General features: G+C 40.1%; 1 protein-coding gene across 3 annotated transcripts; it reads right to left on the reverse strand.

Moving 5' to 3' along the window:
• Nucleotides 1-816: 816 nt before the first annotated feature.
• LATS1 (large tumor suppressor kinase 1) lies at nt 817-21140 on the reverse strand. Of its 3 annotated transcripts, XM_061471512.1 has the most exons (8): nt 20910-21134; nt 15769-16275; nt 11638-11788; nt 8276-9804; nt 3943-4525; nt 2707-2889; nt 2364-2470; nt 817-1379 (listed from the first exon to the last, which is right to left on the reverse strand). In XM_061471512.1, the coding sequence occupies exons 2-8, from the start codon at nt 16117-16119 to the stop codon at nt 864-866; spliced, it is 3420 nt and encodes a 1139-aa protein (XP_061327496.1). In that variant the 5' UTR covers nt 16120-16275; nt 20910-21134; the 3' UTR covers nt 817-863. The 3 variants fall into 3 exon arrangements, 2 of the variants coding, with proteins under 2 accessions (XP_061327496.1, XP_061327497.1); XM_061471513.1 differs by lacking the exon at nt 20910-21134 and having other exon boundaries at nt 15769-16515; XR_009746596.1 differs by lacking the exons at nt 817-1379; nt 2364-2470; nt 2707-2889 and adding an exon at nt 7300-7366 and having other exon boundaries at nt 4453-4525; nt 20910-21140.
• Nucleotides 21141-21677: the final 537 nt, after the last annotated feature.

Raw genomic sequence — 21677 nt, forward strand, 5'->3', positions numbered from 1 at the left:
TCATAATGACAGGAGAACTGATGACAGGATACAGCTGAGTTGCTCACGAGAGAGCAGTCCTTCTGCTTTAGGAGTACCAGGCACATGCTACAGCATTACTAATGTTAAATTCAATTACTATTTAATAAAATACTAGTTCTAATTCTTTATCACTTTACAAGCACACTATAGCAAAGACTGATACTTTCTTGTTCCAAAGCTGAGAACCATACCACTACCCCAGCAGCTGGAAACATTTTACCAGATAGACGGCTCAGTTTCTCCAGTACTGTAAATTATCAAGCTAACTGCAGTGAGAAGTGAGGGTACAGCAGCTTTTTTCTCTTCAGAAATGTATCAGAAAGCTCTATTAAGCATAAAGTAGGTTTTATATTTGGTCAATGCAAGGAAAGACTCTTAAAAGTTCTGAAGCAGAGATTTTGTTTTCTAAAATTATTCAGCATATGTACAAATACATAACAGGCATCATCTTCAGGAAAAAAAAAACAAAACCCCTTGATCACTATTTCCTATTTTGAGTACTTAGAGTACAGAGAACCAGTAAGAAAATTAAGAAAATTCAAGGTTTTTTTTGTTTTTTTGTTTTTTTTTTGTTTTTTTTTTTACCTAACATCAAATCTCTCTTTTCTAAATTAAACAATTAATAATGCTGGAATAAATTAATACTTGAGACAGATTTCCCTGTATTCTGGGGAAACAAACTGTACAGAGAGGGAAAGAGAAGACACAATTTCCTTAGTGTTTAAAAAATAAAAAGCATGCATGTATTTACTGTAGCAATCTTTTCTCAATTCTCTTAAGAGACTTCTCAAAAACTTCAGCTGCAAAATAAGTTTATTTAGTTTTTAATCTTTATTCCTCTACTAAACATAAACCAGGTCACGGTTCTGAACTCCTCTACCTGCCTGTTCGTCATCATCATCATCATCTGACTGCTGTTCTGAGTTTTGGGAACTACCATACTCATACTCAATGGGCTTTGGATTGTTGTATGGGTAGCCATTGTCATCAAAAAACCTTCGGAAGGTGAACTCATAGAAAGCATGTTCAGGATGTTTGCCATTTTTGTACCATCCATTGAGTGTATCATTTCTGTTCCCTTCCTTATCATCATCACTCCACAATTTATCTGGATCAACTGGATCAAAGTTGGATGTGTCTGTAGGATGAGCAATTTTGGGAATGTAGAAAGCAGACTGCCGCCGTAGATCACTTGAAAAATCAATTGTTTTAAAAAATGGATGAGCTTTTATTTCATCTGCACCATTTTTGCCTAAACGATCTTCTGGCCCTCGGCAGAGCTTAATAATAAGATCGGAGGCCTCTGGAGTCAATTTAGCTTGAGGTGGAATATGAAGTGCAGTTTGCCAGTTGATAACCTTTAAAGCAAAAAGAGGTGTTACTCTATATATGATTTCACAAGAAGGAAAAAAACAGTGAAAATTAAAACAACAAAATAAAAATACTTCAAACAGCCACAAAGCATCATTCAGTATGCGTGTTTTCACAAGAGAGAGAGGAAAACGTGAAGCTACGCCTTCAGAAACACAGCAAGTATTTTGCCTGGAAATCTGGCAAAATGCAGGTAAAGTTTATTCACATTCCAAATCTAGAGTCTGGCATAGTAGGGAATGCCCCTACTATAAACCAACAAAAGTACAATGAAACCCAGCATCTGGAACCCGGTATCAGGCATATGGCTTACAATCTTAAAAAGAAGGTGAGGCAAATGAATGATGATTTATTTGATGCACTGGAAAGATTAACAGACTTAAAGTAATAAAATCCAATCTGCAGTACAGCTGAGCCAAATACTATCTTGCAAGCTGAATGCACTTTTGCAAAAATGGCACCTGCAGAAGATTGCCCTGGTGGTTTCTCTGAAGCAGCTGGGGCTCAGGAAGGAAGGAACCAATGGCTCCGAGCTGCCCATAACCCTGAGCAGCCACAGTTACCGGCTGCTCCTCCACATCTGCATGCTGAGCACCTGCAGATACATCACAATACAAAGGAAATCTGCAGGTAAGCAGGCATGGAAGACAAGTGGTGGGAAAAGAACACTCAGATGCTGGAAGAGGAGAAAAAAGTGGAAATAACTGCAACAGGTTCAACAAGTGAGAGGGAATGGCCAAGATCTGAAATGTTATTTTTAGCTGGCATGTTTACTTGTGGCCAGATAAAAGACATGAATGTGATCCTTGAAATCCTTTTACAAATTAAGTGCACCACCATAGTAATGTGAAGTTTAAAATCATGTTATTTTATAGCATGCTTGGATAGATCAGCACGCTAAAAAACACTTCATCCCACTACAAATTAGAAAGCCTACTTTTCAGACTACTAATACCAGGCTTTTAGAATACCTTCATTTGTGTTTCCAGTGGTGTTTGTGCCAGGAATGGAGGCTGCCCCACTAGCATTTCAAAGAGAATTACTCCAACACTCCACCAGTCACACAGCTGTGTGTAACCTGAAATGAGGTCAAAACAAGGTAGTCAAAGCTGTAGTATAATTTTAATCTTGTATTTCAAAGAATAAAAAGGGTTCACAACAGAATTCTATTCAATACTTAAGATTTCCATATTAACAACCATTTACGTTTTGTCAAAATATATACTTGGCAAAAGGAGTGCTGTCAGGAAGGTGAAGCAAGCTACCTGAAAATCAGTCACTTTGCAGTGAGATTACCATACAGAAATGCATTACCTGTTCGCAACAACACTTCTGGTGCAATATAATTGGGTGTGCCAACAAGGGAATGGGCCAGACAGCGCTGATGCTGACGTGCAGCCCTGCGTTCAAGTGGCTTCAGCCGATCTCCACATCTGCAATTTGCTGGGTCACCCCATTCACTGCTGAAATCCATACTGTCTTGACGTGCATGATCACCTACAATCAAGTGAGAAAGATGCCAAAATTGACGAAGATTAGTTCTTATCTAGTATGAAGTTTTCTTGATCTATTAACATATCTTGTTACAAGACAAAATCAGCTTCAATTTCAATGATCAATCTGAGAGCTGAAATGGTCATCAACAGCAATATTTTGTCTTTTTGCTTATGATATAAACTACCAGCTTTTGAGAACAGTTTTTTTTTCAGTTATTTTTTTACATAACTCTGAGAAAGTGTCAAGTTTAATCTTTTCTTAGTTTTTCCTTAACATAATCACATTGGGGGTACAGAACGTATATTGTTCTTGTTCTTATGTAAACAGAACCCCCCAATATTTACAGCATCAAAAAATAAAATCGGATTTTAAATCTTTAACTACTCTCCAGAGACTGTGTAAGTGTGGCCTAAGATAAATGGTATTTTGATAAAACCAAGTCAAAAGTAATTTGATGTTTTTGACGATATGGTTTCATTTTTGGAAATTAAAAATAGCTTATTACAAAATTTGTATTTAACACTCCTGGAACTGTGAGGTTTTTTTGCTTTCTTTTAATTGATGTTTTAAGTAATCAAGTAGGATTTCTATAAGTCTACTTAAACATTTCTCAGAAATCAGTGGGTTACACTAAAAGTTCATGAGACACTCAGAACTTGGGGCAAGTTTGTTTTTTTAAAACCTATCTTTAAGATAGTTTTAAATGTAATAGTAATAGTAATAATGTAAATGTTGTTTCAAGAGTACAGACTGTTGTCTATGTAATTATCTTGCTAATAGTGGAATCTGCTCTTTCCAAGTTTCAGAAACCACTAACAGGACAAGTTTACAACAGCATTCCTTCTTCCTTAAGGAATCAATGCTCACACTTACAAACTCTCCCATGCTAAACATTGCTTTCTCCAATCTGAGTGGTGTGCAGACATATTGTTACATGCACTATTATTCAGAAATTAAACAGCACAGTCTTCTTTCTACTCATTTATTATTTAATTCCTTGCAAAGAATGACACCTCAACAAAGGAACAAAGAAGCCTTTTATATTTCTCTTACCACTCTGGTAGTATTTTGAATCGTGGGTCCATCGAAAACCTGTACAGAGCCCAAAGTCAGTCAATTTAATATGACCATCACGGTCTATCAAGATATTATCAGGTTTAATATCTCTGTGGATGAAGCCCATTTTATGAACACTTTCAACTGCACAGGTCAGTTCTGCTGTGTAGAACCGTGCCAGATTTTCTGGAAATACACCCATTCTAATGAGAAGACTCATCATATCACCTCCTGGAATGTAGTCCATTACAAAGTACAAATTGTCTTTATCTTGGAATGAATAGTACAGGCGAACCACCCATTCATTATCAGCTTCTGCAAGGATATCCCGCTCAGCTTTCACATGAGCAACTTGATTTCTAAGCAAGACGTCTTTTTTCCTCAGTGTTTTGGTTGCATACAACGCATTAGTATCCACTTTTCTTGCTAAGCAAACTTCTCCAAATGCACCAACTCCCAGGGTTTTAATTTTTACAAACATCGACTTGTCCATTTTAGCTCTTCTTAGTCGAATATAATTAGACTCTTTCTGGCACAACATTTTCCTCATTTGATCTCGGGCTTCAGGTGACAACCCAACCTGTGCAGCAAACAGAATTAAATCTGAAGAGTGAATGGTACTCTTAATTCTTGGTGCTCTTATATTTACAAGGCTTAGGCAGACCAAACCAAATACTTATATACAGCATGGAAAATAATACTTAAAGGGTTTTGTTCTGGTTTAATGTACACATTAAGATTCTGTGAAAACATGTTGGAGTGATGAAAAAAACAAACAAACAAACAAAAAAAGGATCGCTTTCACACCAAAATGCATGAGGTGCCATGCACCAGAAGGTTCTTGAGAAAGGAATATGCTCTCAAGGTGAGAAAGGGTAATTTACAAACTACTGATAAAAACTGCTGCAAGTAATACTTATCTGAGTAACAGTGTGCATCAGCTGCCTCCCTGATTCTCTTTGCAGAGCTAAAGGAAGCCAAGATAAGCCCAGAAGCAGCAAGTTGCTGAGGGCTACTTCGGGAGCTGCTGTGGGAAAGGCTTCCACTCTAGCTAGAGGAGAAGTCACTAAACTTCTGCTGTCACTGGAACTTAAGTTCCAAGAGGAAGCGTGCAGCTCTCTCCCTCTCATGCTTCCCTGTGTAGCTACACCAACCAGATCTACCTGGCAACATTTCCTACTGCCTGCCCACACCAAGCATGTGTCTCAGCCACAAGCCTAGACCTTTCCTCTTATCGCATAACCCACCTCTTTCTAACAAGACTTCAGTCACAGTCTCTACCTGTCTCCACTCTGCATACCAACTAGATGGGCAGAGCAGTTTCTCTGAAGCATCTCACTCCTCTCCATGGTATCTGTCCTTGGTTCCTATCTGTATATATACCCCTATCTGGAATAAACATCCCTGGTGTTCTGACCAATACCACTGACATGCTGACATCTGAAACACTCACAGGCCATACATAACTCATAACCTACAGCATGAAAACCCTTATCTACAAGAACCACACTGAGCATTCTCCTAGTATTCCAGCCTGGCTTCTTTCTACTGTATTTTTTGGTGGTTTCAATTCGTTTAAAGTGCTATTCGACTCCAGTACTATTTTTCTTGGCACATTTCAGGCCCTGGAATCCGATTCTCTCTTCTTTTTGGTTTCAATATGAACAGAATCTTTCTTCAGTTTTTATATTCTTTTCTCTGTGATGCTACCCCCACACAGCCTGATGCTCATTCTTCCTTTTGTTTTCTGTCAGCATTTTTAAAATCTTATATGCTCCCTTTTTCATAGCATCTCTATCTGCCAACTTGGCTTGAAACCACCATCCTACAGCAATGATTTCCAAGTTCAACCTAGAGTATATTCCCTTATTTTTTCCTGGACATTCTAATCATAAAACTGAACATAGCCAAACTTAACCCCTGCAAACATCACAACTGTGAAGTTTTCAATTTCTTATCGTCACATCTTACCGACTCTTAATACCAAATCTTGCTGCTTCCATCTCCTTAAAGCTTCAGCTGTTTAAGATACTGTCTGCATAACAGTACCCAGGACTGTCACCAGGATTAGGTAACCACTAGTCTTGGTTTGTCTAACCTCATGTTAGTAGATGACTTATACTTTGCCTAACTTAGAACATAATTTGAAGCAAAATATAATACATATGACTGAAAAAAACAGCAAGGTAAAAGATCAACTAGATATCATTCAGTGTCTTAAAAATGCTTTTAGGAATACTGTATATCATGTATTAAAGAAAATGGTGTTAGAAACAGTAAATTTCTTACAGGCATCATAACAAAAATGGATCCAAAGGAGATGCAATTAGGAAAAATGCATACAAAATACTTGTCTACCCAAGCAAACTTCACAAGGAGTATCAGTACAGTAAGATTTAAATGGGGAAGAATGTTTCAAATTTCAGACAAATTTTTTTGTCAGCATCAGGCAGACAGCAGTTAGGATAGCTAGAACCAGGCATCTGCACTTTTTCCTATGCCATCCACTAGAACAAGTATCAATCACAAACTGATCCCTCTGCATTGCTGATTTTCCCCTGCAACTCTCCTCAACTAGAGCATTTACCAAGAATTAACCAAATTTGTCACCTCACAAATGCTCATGCACAGATATGTCCCATTATTTCTAGTCAATGCCAGACACAAGAACTTTCTGAATTGGTCTGTATCATAACACAATTAACTCTTGTTCTTCTCCCTTCTCATCTTGCTGTATCTTAAATCATTAGTTTAGTTTCATTTTGCAGCAAAGACACCTAGCATAATTCTTGTCCAAACTCACACATCTAAATGTGGATAAATATTCTTGAGATAGCTCCACTCTATTCTTTAGGGAACCTGATATAGAAAAATATCACATATGCTAGAAATACAGCATCCTGCGTGGGTAGGTATTTTTCTAGCGGGATCCCGCTGTTGTGGGATTCCTCTCCTATACTCTGGTCAAACAGGAGAGGTCTGCTGCAGCATAATACCCCATTTTCCACCCTTCAGCCTGTAATTAAACATTCCAGCTGTAAATCTAGTACAAATATCAAAACCTGCATTTTATAAGGCATTTACTAGGGTGCTTTAAATGCACAACAAAAATATCAAGGAAAGCTGTATGAATGCTTTTATATAAGTAATACTTATGCTTGAGATACTATAGAACACAAGACAGTAAAAAGGGAAAGTGAAGTTTGCAAATCAACATTAATTATAATCTTACATTTAAATACTAGAAAATAGTCAAAATAAATTCATGCTTAATTTTGATGCAGGATTGCATGCAAAGCCCTCTAAAAAGGGATCATGCTATTCTTAATAAAGACTGTTGCTCCAGAATCTTACTTGTCTACACAGGGATGGAGGCTACAGAGTTCAGGAAAGCTTCCCACACCTTAACAGTTTAAATCAGCTGTTAGTGGAAGTGAAAAGGAAAGAGAGAAGACTAAGAATAAAGATCTAGAAAGAGTTCCAGGAAGAAATCTTGCTAACATTTACATATTGGTGATTAAGCAAACACTTAAAAAATATCACAATTTACAGTAAAAAATTTCAAAAAGAGAACACAGATTTAAAACAGCACTTAAAAGTGGCATAAGCCAAATGCATTCTTTTATAGAATAACTTAAAGGTACCTCATACGTGCCAAATTTTCAGCTACAATTGTTAAGAAATAGACATAAGTAACACATCTCGAACTTCCATTTCTGCAAATCTTAACTGCACTACTTCTCACTATTTCCTCTTCTGAAATGACATGTATATATCAGCTCCACCTTTTACCTTTTGGATTTGGTTTAGTAGAACACTGAAATCCCAGAAATAGACTACTGAGAGTTCATACTGGGACAAAGAAGCTGATTTTACATGTTTTTATTGATGTCTGGGTTTTCTTATCCCATTCAATTACCCATCATTTAAAGAGATCCTCCTACAGTCCAGAGCTGGAGGCAAAAGGTACCATGTCTCTTTCATTCTAAAAATCTAACTTTTAAATACAGATTTTATTTTTTTTTAATTTAAGCTTAACCCCCCCCTTGTCACTACTGGAAACAAACTGCAGAACCTAAAAGGTATCACTGGTTGCGTGACTACATAAATGCATTAACTAGCCTATGACTTGTCCCTGCTTTGCTTGTACCTGCAGTTTGTCCTTAAAAAAAAAAAAAACCCAACACGCTAACAAAAGATTTTTATAGCATGATATACCACAATGACCTATTTATCTGCACTATTTAAGCATCCTAAACTTAAGATATACTTCTTCAAGGTAATACAGGAACAGTTCTAGTCAGAGGTTTAAAAAGAATGAAGAGTTTACCCGCATCATTTCATTCTCTAGTTGTTTTTTCCGATGCAAACGCTGTTGATGCGACTTCAGTATATTCTCCACATGCTGCTCCATGAAGAATTTAAAGGCCTGAGGGGAATAGCTTTGAATGCGGGACTCTCTTCTTTCTTCATCTTTCTTGTTTTTCCTAACAGGAACAGGTGATGTTGTAATTTGTTTCTTTTCTTTATCTGTTGAATCAACACATTCATAATTCTTTTCATTCTCATCCTCCTTGGATAAAATAGGTGGCTCCTCCTTGTTGAGCTTGGGTCCTGTCTCATAGAGATTGACAGAGGGATTCTGGTGTAACAAGTGTTTTGGGTAAGGTGGTGGGGGACCCTGGTAATTTGGAGCCTCTCCAACAGGGGCCATAACTGCCATGTTTGTAGAGGGACTCTCAGAGAAGGGAATGGTCTGAACAGATTGCACTGGCTGTGGCATCCAGGAAGGGTGACTGGGCGCTAGGGCAGTCTGTAGCTCAGGTTTTAACACGCGCATACTTTTTACTGGTGGCTGAATGGGAGCTGGTGTTATAGCTGTTACTGTTGTAGCTGAAGGCTGAGAGTTGCTGGAGTGACTCTGCCTATTGCCATGATGGTTGTTGAAAGAATTCGACCGTACAGGAACATTGGGTTGCCACGCAGGCATGTCATGCCCATTGCCAGGCGATGACTGTGGCTGCACAGGGGAAGGCTGTGACCAAGACGCAGGTATGCCAGCTACAGTTGTATTGTAAAGTTCCAAGTTGTGACTATTTCTGTTTGACACCATCATTGCCTGAGGAAGATTCCCATTGGTATATGCTGAAGGAGGAGCAGATCCTCCTGCCTGCATCTGTAGTGCTGTGGGACTTTGCCTGTTGGTTGGATTCATGGGGTATGGGGGTGGCTGGCGACTCACCGAGTTCCCAGACACCATATTCTGGTGAACTATGAACTCTGCCTGACAATTGCCATTTTGCATTCCAGCTCTTCCTGAGGGAAAACTGAATTTGCTGTTGGCAGAACTCTGCATGATTATTGGTTGCCTGCCAATGGGGACAGCACTCATGCCTCTCTGACCCTGTGTGGAAGAATTTATGGGTGGAGGATTCATAGGTGGAGGGGGGTAACCATCCTGCCATGCTCCTGGTGGAACCGGAGAAATACGGGAGATCACATACTCCATGTTTCCAGAGTAACGCTTTGTTTGAGAGTTTGGTTCCCAGGAAGGAGGTGGAGGAGTCGTTCCCCTTGGAGGGGGTGTGTGTCCTCGAGGAGGTGGAGGAGGAGGAGTGACACTCCTTATCTGTGGTAGAGGCGGGGGGTTCACTCTCTGTCCATTGCCAGGATGAGCCTGAGCAAATGCTGCAATGCCAGATCCGGATAGCGGCCTTCCCACATCAGGCTGAGAGCTGGGGCTTTCTGAGCGATAAGCTACACCATCTCCCAGGGAAGGCCCGTGCCGCTGAGGAACCAAGGACTCCTTAGAACCCTTCCAGCTCTGCTTGCGGTTAACAGATTGCTGAACAGTCCCTCCTTTAACAAAAAGAGGACACATTTATATTACTAGAAGTAATTTCCATTTAACGCTTTGGATATTTTATTCTTTTGCATTAATTACTGCAGAAATAGGATGGGAATACTCCGACAACATAATTCACTGTACTTCACACGAAAAAATTATCTCTATCTAGCAGTACACAAGCTATGGTTGTATGTTCAGTACACAGTGTAAGAGCAAAGAATGCAATAAAACTCTAGTATCAGAGTTTTTTGATATTACATTTTTGAAGATGCATTTTGCCTCAACTGCAGATGCGCTCAATTTTTAATTGAAAAAAGATGGGAATGTGCACAATTATTAGGCACACTATGTATGCCTACATATCAGCACACTATGTATGCCTGTCTTATCAGGCACACTAATCATGCGTACAAGTAACTCTCAAGAGATGCGCAGTACTAATGAAATAAAGCAGTAGCATGGAAAAAGATACGTTTAGTCACGTCACTATTCCTTCCAGTTTAACACTTACAAAACATTTAAGTATTTTTAAACTAAAATTGAACTGAATATTGTCCAATCAGAAAGCCTGCTTACACTCTTGTATTCATACAGTTCATCCAAACTTCTTTTATTCCTTGCATGTGAAATTTGATACTTTAAAAGTTACGGTTTTATGAGTAAAAGTGTTGAAGAAAGGCAAGAATTCAAACTGCATGAAAACAAACCTTAACTCTACAATATATTTACTTCATAGGTGTTATTTTGCATCATACAAACAAAATAATACACAAGGAACTGATAGTGCATGCAGACTTATTGTGCTTTTTACATTATTACTGAGGCACTTGTAAACACATATAGTAGTATAACTGCTCAAAGCCACTGTGCCCTCAGTTAAAGAATGTGTTAACAACTATCTTTGCAAGTAACAATGAAATTCATGGCTAAATGGTGGCATTTAGCTAGAAGCTTCACGTAAGCACCAACTAAGTCTGCTTCACAGTCTAAATAAAAATAATGCTGTACTTGGCTACTCTTGATACCAATTCTTCCTCATACCTATACGGGCAACTTAAAATGTAACTTTACAGTGCTGGCAGCTCAGCACTCAACTTTTATTTGAATGAAGTTCAGTATTTCTGCTGCATTTGAAAGTTATTTAGGTGTATGCTGCTAAAGCCTGTTAAAAAAAGAAAAGCATCAAGATGTATTAAAAACGTGCTCGCATGTGTTAAGAGAGCAGTAATAGCAAGTGGTAACATTTTGACTCTGTTGCTACTATAGCTATAGTCTGTCCCCTAACTAACATCTATAAAAATATGAAGTCTGCCTTAAAACCATACAAACAAAATCTGGAACCAAACAGAAAATTAAGCAGAAGGGGGGATTTTGAAACAGGACATCCTATAATACAAAACTGTACCCATACAATATATAAGCACATATATAGACACAAAAATACACATACACAGTGCTGCTTCATGGCAGTGTGTGTGAAAAGAGACAAAAAATTAAAAGAGGAATTCAGTGCTCACCACTGACTTCTAAATGGCTGAGAAGAAAATATGGGCATCACACCAATGAGGGACAAAAATGACTGAGATCTGAATGCCACTCCTGATACGAAATACTTCCGTTCAGTATTAAACCCACTTAGTTATAAAAAGAATTGTTTAAGAAACTTATGTCAAACATACCTGTCTTTCAGGAGAATTATACTATATATTTGACATTCTATTTCTAAAAGCAAAAGAACTGTATCTTAAATCTCCCCTGTTCCACTGTGAGCATATGAGGGAGGAATTTGATGTTTTATACATTTTACCTATATGAATACACTGAGTTACTACGGATACACCTACCTGGTGGTTTCATCCCTGCATTCACAGGCCTTGCTGCTGCTGCAACCATCTGCTCCCGACGAGGATCCTGGTAGCTCATTTTACTTATAAATTCGATGGCAGCTTCTATACTACGGTTGTTAGTTTGTCTAAGAGCTTGTATAACCATATCCTAAAGGCAAAATTATATGCAAAAAATAATTTACAAGAAAATGGCAAAAATACCAAAAATCGTGGTTATTCTGCCAAATATCCTCCAGTAATTTTATCAAGTACATAACTGATTTTTCTCAATCAATTTAAAAATACTTTTAAAATGTTTTCTCCAAAACGGATCCTCCAAAGCACTAACATAGTCTGGATCTTCAGGGAAAAAAGTTAACTTGTTGAAGTGCTGTAGTGTGATGTAAATCCTGCCACCTTGTCATTCGTACAGCTTGCTTATATCAGCATTTATTACCCATACACACTACCCAGGTATCAACTAGTCACATGATGACCAGAGGTCCTTTCCAACCTAAGCTATGCTATGAAAGACACCCTAACGTGGAATTCAGAACACTGGGTTTTGCTCATCTTCCTTCAACTCAACATGACTTCTGTCAACAAATATCTGTTAGTTTCTCCCTAAGAATTTTTCCCAATGAAGACAGCATCATTGGCAGAAATTCTGTTATTTTTGTGGTTGTGTACTCTCAAAGCTCCAAACGCAAGTTTTGATCTGATGGCCAATCCCACCTCTGTCAAGGGAAAATGTATTATGTGCCAGTGGTTTTTCCACTGGCTTGAATGAGATCAAGGTCATGCAGCAGATTTCCAGAGATTGTCAGAAGAGAGGCACCGCTCTCCCACTTATATTGAACAGGATTCGTGCAACTGACTCAAGTCTGAAACAAATCCACAGCATGACTTCTTATAATTAAGTACGCTGTCCTTAGTGACTTGTTATGGATGTACTTTGTCATATGGAAGCAACCATTTCAGCTCACCCTCCATTTAACAGGTTACCTACATATGACAGCATTCACCTCCTACTAAAATCAGCGGGACATCAAAGCGGGCTCAATCAGTATTGATTTCACATTCAAACCCACATTTACACTTTCACCATGCTTGTGAACATTTTTAACACTACAAAACCACAAAATTACATACAGTCCTCAGAAACAAGTAGTTCAATGAACAAAGCAGAAACTTAAAGAAGGATTTTAACATTAAAACAAACAAACAAAAAGTATTAAGGTTGTCACAATCTTAACAGACCAGATGACACTGCTGAAAAAGCAAGTACAACTTTTGATCTTATAGCTCCTTCATGACATAGTTATGACTATAACTATTGTAGGCAAGACTGATCCATTGCAAAGTAGTACATTTTCAGCACCAGTATGCTATTTGATCATTGTGCAAAGAGAAGGTTAAGGTGCTCAGAGTATTTAATTTCCAATTTGAACATACTTTTATGGGACCCATCATTCATTCCTACCTATTGACTTGAATTCTCTTCTTAATTATTTCAACCCCAAATTTACTGTTTTTTTAAGCCAAGTAATTCTACAATATAGAAACCTAAATCTACAAGTTCACATCACCAAGCTGTAAAAACAAAGAATTTCAAAGTACAGAACCAGCATTATTTGAAGAGATTAAGTTTAGCTCCTTCTCCACTAACCAGAAAACATGATTAAGAGCCAAAGAATCTCCCTCCTCTCCAGCTGAGGAACAAAACACATGGTCGCCTATGTGACATGAAATATTCAATGTCTTTAACCTTACACAGAACATATGAGGACTGAACCCGAATCTAAGTGAGAAAGATTTCCTTTAAGCTATTTAGGATGGTTTTAGAAACAAAACACAAACAAAAAACCAAACAAACAACAAAACACCACAAAAAAAAAACCAAACCCAATGAACTGCATTCTCACATAATTACTATACATATACACATACATATATATAACTATCGACAGACACACTATATGTACATACCTGATCCTGACAAGTATCTATCTATCTGTTCAGCTTTAACACTGAATACTTCCTACTACTTGAGGGGTGGTGGGTAATAACCAGAACATTTGTGATATTCAATATATTTAGGAAAAAAAAAAGGTACAAAATAAATTATGTTTCAAAACTTTAAGTGGTGACTGAGTCACCAAGCAGTGACTCCACAATAATGGCAAAGAGACAAATCTGCATTTTTACTTTAAATCCATTTTCAACACCTTGATGAAATCTCATTAAAAGCTGAAATGAGGAAACACTGCTAATACAAACAGGTCCAAATCAAAATAAATTAAAAAATGGACATGGTACCTATCAGTTACACATGGCCTCCACTACAGACATGCTGGGGAGGTCAGTCTCTACAGAAAGCCAGTAATGCACCTGACATCACAAAATTAAGAAGTTCTATGTATGAGCTGCTGAATCACAAAACATGCCCAGTGGAAGTCAGACACAGCCCAGATCAGCTGCTCAGAACTAGGCAGGACAGCCCAGTCCATAAAACAATCCCCGCTCAAAATACATTCCCATTTCACTCCCATTTCATCCCTACTTGCTTTCTCAAATCCCCCCCACCAAGAAAAATGCTTTCCTACTTCAGCTCTATCCGTTCAGGTGGTGTACACAGGCCAGTGCCATATGGACTATTGTGGCAACACTACTCTGTGTTAACACATGGCAGAGACAGCTTACACTGGCACTGTGCCTGAAACATGGTCCATAGAATCACAACTGTCCTGGAGATTTGCAGTTGTAACCAAGAACAAAGCAAAAGGCTTCAAGATACAAAAGATCAAACAAAAAACACCAAGATACCTTTCTAGTTTATTAGCCAGCCACATGCCATTCTTTAGCTTGCGAAGCTGACTGAAGGTTCTATCTGTAAAAATGGATCTGAGAACTGATCTACTTAAGAAAAGGAAAGAATAAAAGAAAACAACCTCAGCACAAAGCACTAAGGAGCAAATTACTCTGAAATACTTTATCATTAAAAAAATCCGTCTATTCTTACTAAAACACAGCTGGCACTGTGTATCTGAGAAAGCAAAAGAAACATGAAAAACCATTATCAGCACCTGACACTAGGACATTTTTGAGGAAATGCCAGTTGATAGTTTTGGAGGTCACTCTTGGTAGGAGGTGGATCCCTCTATAAATACTATAGCATCATAGCCAGCAGAACTTGCGAGTGGTCACTACTGCAAGGAGTGCATTTCTGTAAAAGCAATCCCCGCTGTGGTACTGTGCCTTCATCCTTTGGAAAGATGAATGCTTTGCTAGCTGTTTTTATAAACCTGCTTTTGTACTCAGGTTTTACAGAGAAGGCGTGAAAGCAGGTGTTATTTACTTTGAGGCATAAGTCCCAGTAAAATCACAGGAGTTACAAGCGTATTCATTTTTTACTCCTGGAAACCATTTTCCAGACTCCTTTTACTTATTAAAATGAACAGAAATCATTTTAGTCAATAATTTAAATAACTAAATTGAACAATTATTTAGTTCCCTGTTATTATAATAAAAATAACAGCAGAATAATTACTTATGCCCAAGATTTTCAAGAGAATTTTTGTCTTGACAATATACCACGGAGAAGACACCAGACAACTAGCTTTGTCAGGTACTTTGTTATGTTACCTTCGTTGGACAAATTGCATAAATGAAGGATAGCAAAATTTCTTTCTCCACAAAGTTTGAATTTTTGCTAGTCACAGATGTAAAAATCTCATTAAAATTGATTTTTGAAATATATGGTACTGCCTTTCAATTCAGAATGGCCATGTGTTATCAACATATTTTAACTGAGCATAATCCAAAATCCCATTCAGTATCAGAGGCTAAATCCATTCTAGATAGCCCAGTTCTCTCTGTCTAAAATTATGTAAGTAATTAAGACAACCGACTCCTAAGACATTAAGAACTGCACAAGATGCTTAAAAGAAAAAAAAAGCCAGGCCCTTCTGTTCCTCTGCTTCATCCCCTACTACTGCCAGTTACACATCCTAATTAGAAACCTACCAGGTTTTGAAGACCCCATTTTGCTTATCATATGCTGTGCAAACATTCCATGATCAACACCCCCTCCAACCTGAACGGTTTACAGTTAGCAGCACACCAAATCTTGAAAATAAAACATTTCACCTCATCAAAGCCAGCAGCTTGTAAGTCTTGCAGCATTTGTCGATTAACCTCTGATGTTCCTTTGACAGCTGAGGTTGTTTCATTTGCAAAAGGCAGAAGTGAGTTTCTGATCTCCTGCAAAACTTTATGATACGTTACAAATTTGGGGGGATTTCTGCCATGTCTCGGATCTTCAGATAACATTTTACCCATGCTATGATCAGCTTTAGCAGCATCTGAGGGTTTAGGTAAATTCCTGAGGCTCTCTCGTATTTCCTGTAGCATCTGCTGGCTGCTGCCAGTATAGTTACTGGCAGGAAAAGTCTTAGGCCTCATCTGTCTATAACCTTCTGGCTTCTCACTTCTCTTCATGAAAACATGTATATATGCAGCCTCCACCAAGGACTTGCACTTGCAAAATTCAAGGAAGGGTGGCTGGTAGTTTTAGAACTGGGGAAAGCAGCGGCTCTTCACTGTAATACCATGGTTCCTGTAGCGCTGGAGTTCGTCACAACCCAAACTGCTATCCTGTTAACAAAACAAAACAACCCTATTACACATACAGCAGTGAGAAAGTTCACAATGTAGCACTGGTGGCAGGGAAATGTTCACATGCAGCACTGCCTTTACCGTTAAACCATGACAGGTTTCAAACAGTATATTAATAAAATGTGGTTTAGGTACCTGAAGTCCAAATGGTCCTGAATTGCAAAGGACACGGACAGAGGGAAGAGGAACTCAAGCGTGGTGGACAGAGCTTTCAAGAGCAGGTATGAACAGCTGTGTGTACCTTCCCTTTCTGCTGGGTGCTGTCTCTATACATCACCCACATTCTCTCCACCAACACTCCTGTAGCTGAAGGTACCAACTCTACTACCCAGTTCACTGGGACGTGGACCTAATAACCCAGTTGTTCCAACAATCCTGACATCAAGCTCCTCAAGTAGATGGAAGCGAGAAAAACAAAGTACAGCAGTGAGAGTACATAATCACCATGATTTTACCCATTCTGCAGCAGTCACATATGTAAAAAGTAAACCCTTGCCTAGCTCATCTCATGCAAGTTTATGACTTCTTGTACCATGTGCCATTTAAGCCTGTTTAGGGTTTTCACAGTCTCTTAGCACAAGTCTTCTTGAATCAGCCTTCATCAATAGTTATTTTTTAATTTATTTTACAATGAGAGCAGGGAGAAAGAAAACAAAGAAAATTTAATCAAAATTTTTCATTGTAAAACTGTTTAACAACTCAAGCATCAAATTCAGTGAGAGCATAGCTGTGACATTTGGTAAGGGAAAGGGAACTTTCTGCCAAAACCAAATAAAAAGCGTTTGCACTTTGAAGGCACTGACTCATCAGGGAAAGAACCCTTTGTCTGCAGAGAACCTGAGTCCACATTTGTGCTGTGCACTAGTCAGTCGTGTGAGTGGTGAGGCAAAGGATAGCGCAACTAAGGTGGATCACTGAAAACGTTACAGAGCATTCGCCTCTTTAGAGTATCACAAAATAGAACTTTTGCAGTCTCTACTACTCCATGAAGACCAGTTACTAACATAGCACAAGATACAAAAATGTTGCATTTCAGCACTGTCTCTTCTTCACAAGCAACTAGAGGAACAGTAAAGCTCAACTAACACTGTACATTTGCTATAGTCTAACAATAGCAATACTGAAATGGTTTTAATGTCCTGTTTCTATTTCTCACGGCGCTAAAATCTGCATTCCTAGTTTTTTGAAGGATTATTTTTGATGATTCAGATGTCTGCACCTTTTGTCTCAAAGATGTAGCTCATGTTTCTCAAATTAAACAGGTGCGTAAGTTCTACACAGTCTACACAAAAGTCATCCTCTTCATCCAGCTTTTACTACTAAAATATTGAGGAAGAATAAGACAACAAATTAACAGGAAAAAGAACTCTATGTCTAATACATATGCAAATTATGTAAATTAAGCACACATGCTACCATAAATTAATAAAGCCTGAAAGCTTGAAGTAATATATAAATAAGGACTATGAAAAGAAACACAAGGGAGGAAAGCCCACTTAGTCCCATTCCCCTTGGAGATCCACTTCAGAAATAACAGTTTCTCTAATGGAACTATCTTAAGTGCTTTCTTTGACCTGTGATGGTTTGAAACCTCAAATTACGATAACTACCAAAGTACATTTACGTTTTTTCCTGCAGTCTGATAACATACAATTCTTCAGTGCTCACTGAGTAAGGAAAAATCAACAGACATAAGTGAATTTTATTAATAAACAGTGAAGTTTTGCTCAAAGCATTAAGAAATCTGGATTCAGCAGAAAGTACAGCATGAGAGCAATTAAAATGTAATTTAATTTTGTCCACTTTCAAAACAGGCCATATTTAAGACCGCATGAAAATATTTGGTCAAAACCACTTTTTCCAAGTAACTACATTTAGACCATTTTACTAGTTTTGCTATGGATGTTCCTTTTCTTTCCAAGTGACCTGCTTCAAAACATGTGCTGGATACCCAAGTGCGAGGATCTATGTTAGCAACGAAAGAACTGCTACCTCCAGAAATGTGAAACCTCTAGCATAAACTCATCCCAAAACATAAGACAACAAGGCTTAGTAATTTAGATTACCTGCTCAAATTAAATAAATATTAGGCGTGATGCCTAGTTCACCATTATCAATCTAAATAAAACAGTTGGTATTGATCTTGTGCCATACACATACCAGAGAGAAAAAAAAATAAAATCCAAGTTATTCCTTTCAACAAGTTCCAAGGCTTGGAATTCAGGAGAAAACAGTTGTTTTGCACTGTGTATTTCACCATAACATCATCTGGCATTTCAATATTCATTTTATGGTTACACCACAGGTAGCTGAGATAAACAAATGTAACACCCCTGAGAGAAATCAAGGTTAAATAAACAGGACACTTAAACCACAATGAGGAGACCAAGAGTCTACCACTGAGGGAGGGCACAATCAGCTTGTGCTCCCATTTCTTTAGATGGAAAGCTAAGAGAATTGTATTTCTTTCTAAGGTGCTTTGTGAACTTTAAGACAGGGATGCTCCAAGTGTTTGATAGCTATTACTCTGCTGGCAATTGCAGCATGACGGGATATTTCCAAGTCTAAGCAGTCTTGGAAAATAAAGCTGCACTTTCACATAATTTTTTTTGCAGAAGCAGGGATTTACCAGTGTAACCTGGCCAGTCCACTTGTCTCCCACCACTTACCATTGCCAGCATAAGCGTTTGTAAGGCCATAAAGAGTGAATCAAGCTGAGGGACATACCCAGATAAAAAACAGTAACATTTTCTTGGTGGTTTGTTTCTTTTGGCATCAGTGATGGGTAACAGCAGTTTGATGTACATGCAAAACTACAGTCTTAATTGCTCAGAAACCCAACTGAATAGGTGCTCCCATTAAATGAAGTGCAAAATGGCAATTATTACTACAGTTCACCTTGCTTTGTGTGTAAGCCTCAAAATTCAGAAGCCACCTCCTCTTACAGATATTCACATACCTTCTAAAGCAAGAAAGTTTTGACTGCTCAGGAAGAAATCCATCTCAAATCCATCTCAATTCTGTACCTCTTAACTAGCAACCAGAAACTGTATCTAAGAGAACTGACATCTCTTCCCCCTTGCAGTTTTGTACCATTAAGTGTGATAGATCTGTTTGTTAATGCAGCTGTTTCTGCTGCTGAAGCTCTCCACTTCCCTAAAGTAATAAAAAAAAAAATAATTTTCCAGTTATTTTTCAAAATACGGGATAAAGTAATTTCCTCTACAAGTCAAACTGCCAAGAAAAAAAAACCCAAACTTTTATTTTTACAGTACAATCAGGAAAGACTGGACTTAAAAAATGGCATTTGAATGAAAACTCAGAATGGCTGCATGCAACTGTTAATGTCTTCCAAGTTCTTCTGCGGAAAATACATAGCTTTGTAATGGATCTGTAACATCTCTCATCTACAGAAGGTTTTTAACATACTTTTAAACACACATATTTCCAACCAAGCATGGGATGCTGCACATTAGTCTATTTTGGTTCTATCTCTCATCTACTATTGTAGTAAGTTATTTTATACATAATCACAATGTTTTACTGGGGGGGGGGGGGGGGGGGGATGAAACAACAAAGAATTTGGGAGATGTAAAATCAAGTCTGCAGGGTTCGGGGGGGGGGGGGGGGGAATGAAACAACAAAGAATTTGGGAGACGTAAAATCAAGTCTGCAGGGGCTTGGTTCAAACCAACAAAAAGAAGCTGTTCTTCAGATAGCAGGTCATTGAGCCATAAAGCGATTTGCCACAGGATGAATTTCCAACGCTAAAAGTTTCCATCAGATGAGGAGAAAAGTGGACCCTGAAATTAGCAAATGAACACAACTACACAGAGTCAGGGGAAACTGAGCTGGAAATGACCAGAGGCTAGCTAAACACTGGGAACACTGTGTGTTTGCCCTGCTTGTTTCCATTTTTACATTCTGCTATCTCCCTGAACAGGATACAGCTCCCCTCATGGACAAACACATCCCCGGTTATTCCCAGTAGCCGCGGCAGATTTCTAGCGCATACAGGAGTGATCTTTACGGCTACAGCAGGGCAGTGACCGAGGACGAAAGTGTGCGCTGCGCTGGCACAAGCTGGTACCAAGGCGACTCCTGCACCACAGCACCGCGTCAAGAGCCAGCTGGCCCAGCAGTGTTGCAGCGCCGGGCATACAACAGCAACGCGTATCCCCGCTCCATACCACTGCATCGGGACACCGCGCTTTGCCGCCCAGGCAGCCCCAGGCCGTGACCCGAGGGCGGTCTGGTGCAGCGGCGCTGTGCTCCCCACACAGCCAGTCCTATCCTCGTCGTCCTGGCCGGCGGGGCCCAGCACCACCGCAGGGCCAGAGGAATACTCTCCCGGCGGCGGCGCAAGGGCCCCGCTGCCCCTCCCGAAACACCAACCCTCAGCAAGGGAACCGAAGCCGGCAACGTCTCCCGCGGCCGCGTCCCGCCCGCTCCTGGCAGCGCAAGAAGGGCCCAGCTCTCCCTGGGCTGCTGTGCAGGAACAGGCTCGCTCATACCCGAGCTTGGGCCGCGCCTCGGCCTCTCGTCCCCGGCCAGCGGCCTCTGCCCAGCCTCACCGCCGCCCCTCCTTGGCCACCACAGCGCAAAGAACCTACCTGCGGCGAGAAGGCAGCGGCGGCGGCGGCAGCGCCCCAGGGCCGGGCGTGGGCGCACAAAGCTCAGCCCCGCCCGCGCGGCGACGACCGCCGCGGCCCTCCGCGATGCCGGCAGCGGCTCCTCGATCCCTCCGCCAGCGCCTGCCGCCGCCGCCACGGGCCTCTCAGTTCGGCACCGCCATTTTGTCCGTGTCTAAGCCGCGGAGGGCTTCCCGGATATGGGCAGCTCCCGGCCTGCCTTGCGCGGCTGGTGCCCCCCCTCGCGCAACCCCGACCCGGATGGAGCTTGACGGCCACCAGCCGAGGTAGCCGAGGGCCTGAAGCTGCACCGGGAATGGCAACGCCATCTCGGGCAGCGGTGGGACCGCAGTAGAGTCCCCCTCGCCTACCCCCCCGCCGCTGCCAGGCTTCCGGCACTGCTTCTGTTTTTCTGTGGCAGAGTTATGTTCGATGGATAAACACAGATTTTCCATCGGGGAACAGTTTTGCCGAGGCTCCGTGAGCCGGATAATGCCGCAATGAAGGACCGACATGTGCAAGGCGCCAGGAAGGATTACCCACCCCTTACTCCTCCGGGATGCACCTCGCCCGTTTGTTTTCAGGCTGAGCGTGGCATTTCAAACACAGCGGCATCTCCATACAGCCCTGTACGAGGGAAGTGAGAGCCCCGTCGCCAGCACACCATCTCCTCCAGCCACACATGCAAGGAGTTCAGATCAGGTAAGGCACTCTTACCACAACAGATCAAGAAGGCGTGTTCTTGCTGAC

The sequence above is a fragment of the Pezoporus flaviventris genome, unplaced genomic scaffold, assembly GCF_033815535.1.
Source record: "Pezoporus flaviventris isolate CSIRO_AGI_PZ_B2104156 unplaced genomic scaffold, CSIRO_AGI_Pfla_v1 ptg000066l, whole genome shotgun sequence".
In the NCBI taxonomy this organism is placed as follows: Eukaryota; Metazoa; Chordata; class Aves; order Psittaciformes; family Psittacidae; genus Pezoporus; species Pezoporus flaviventris.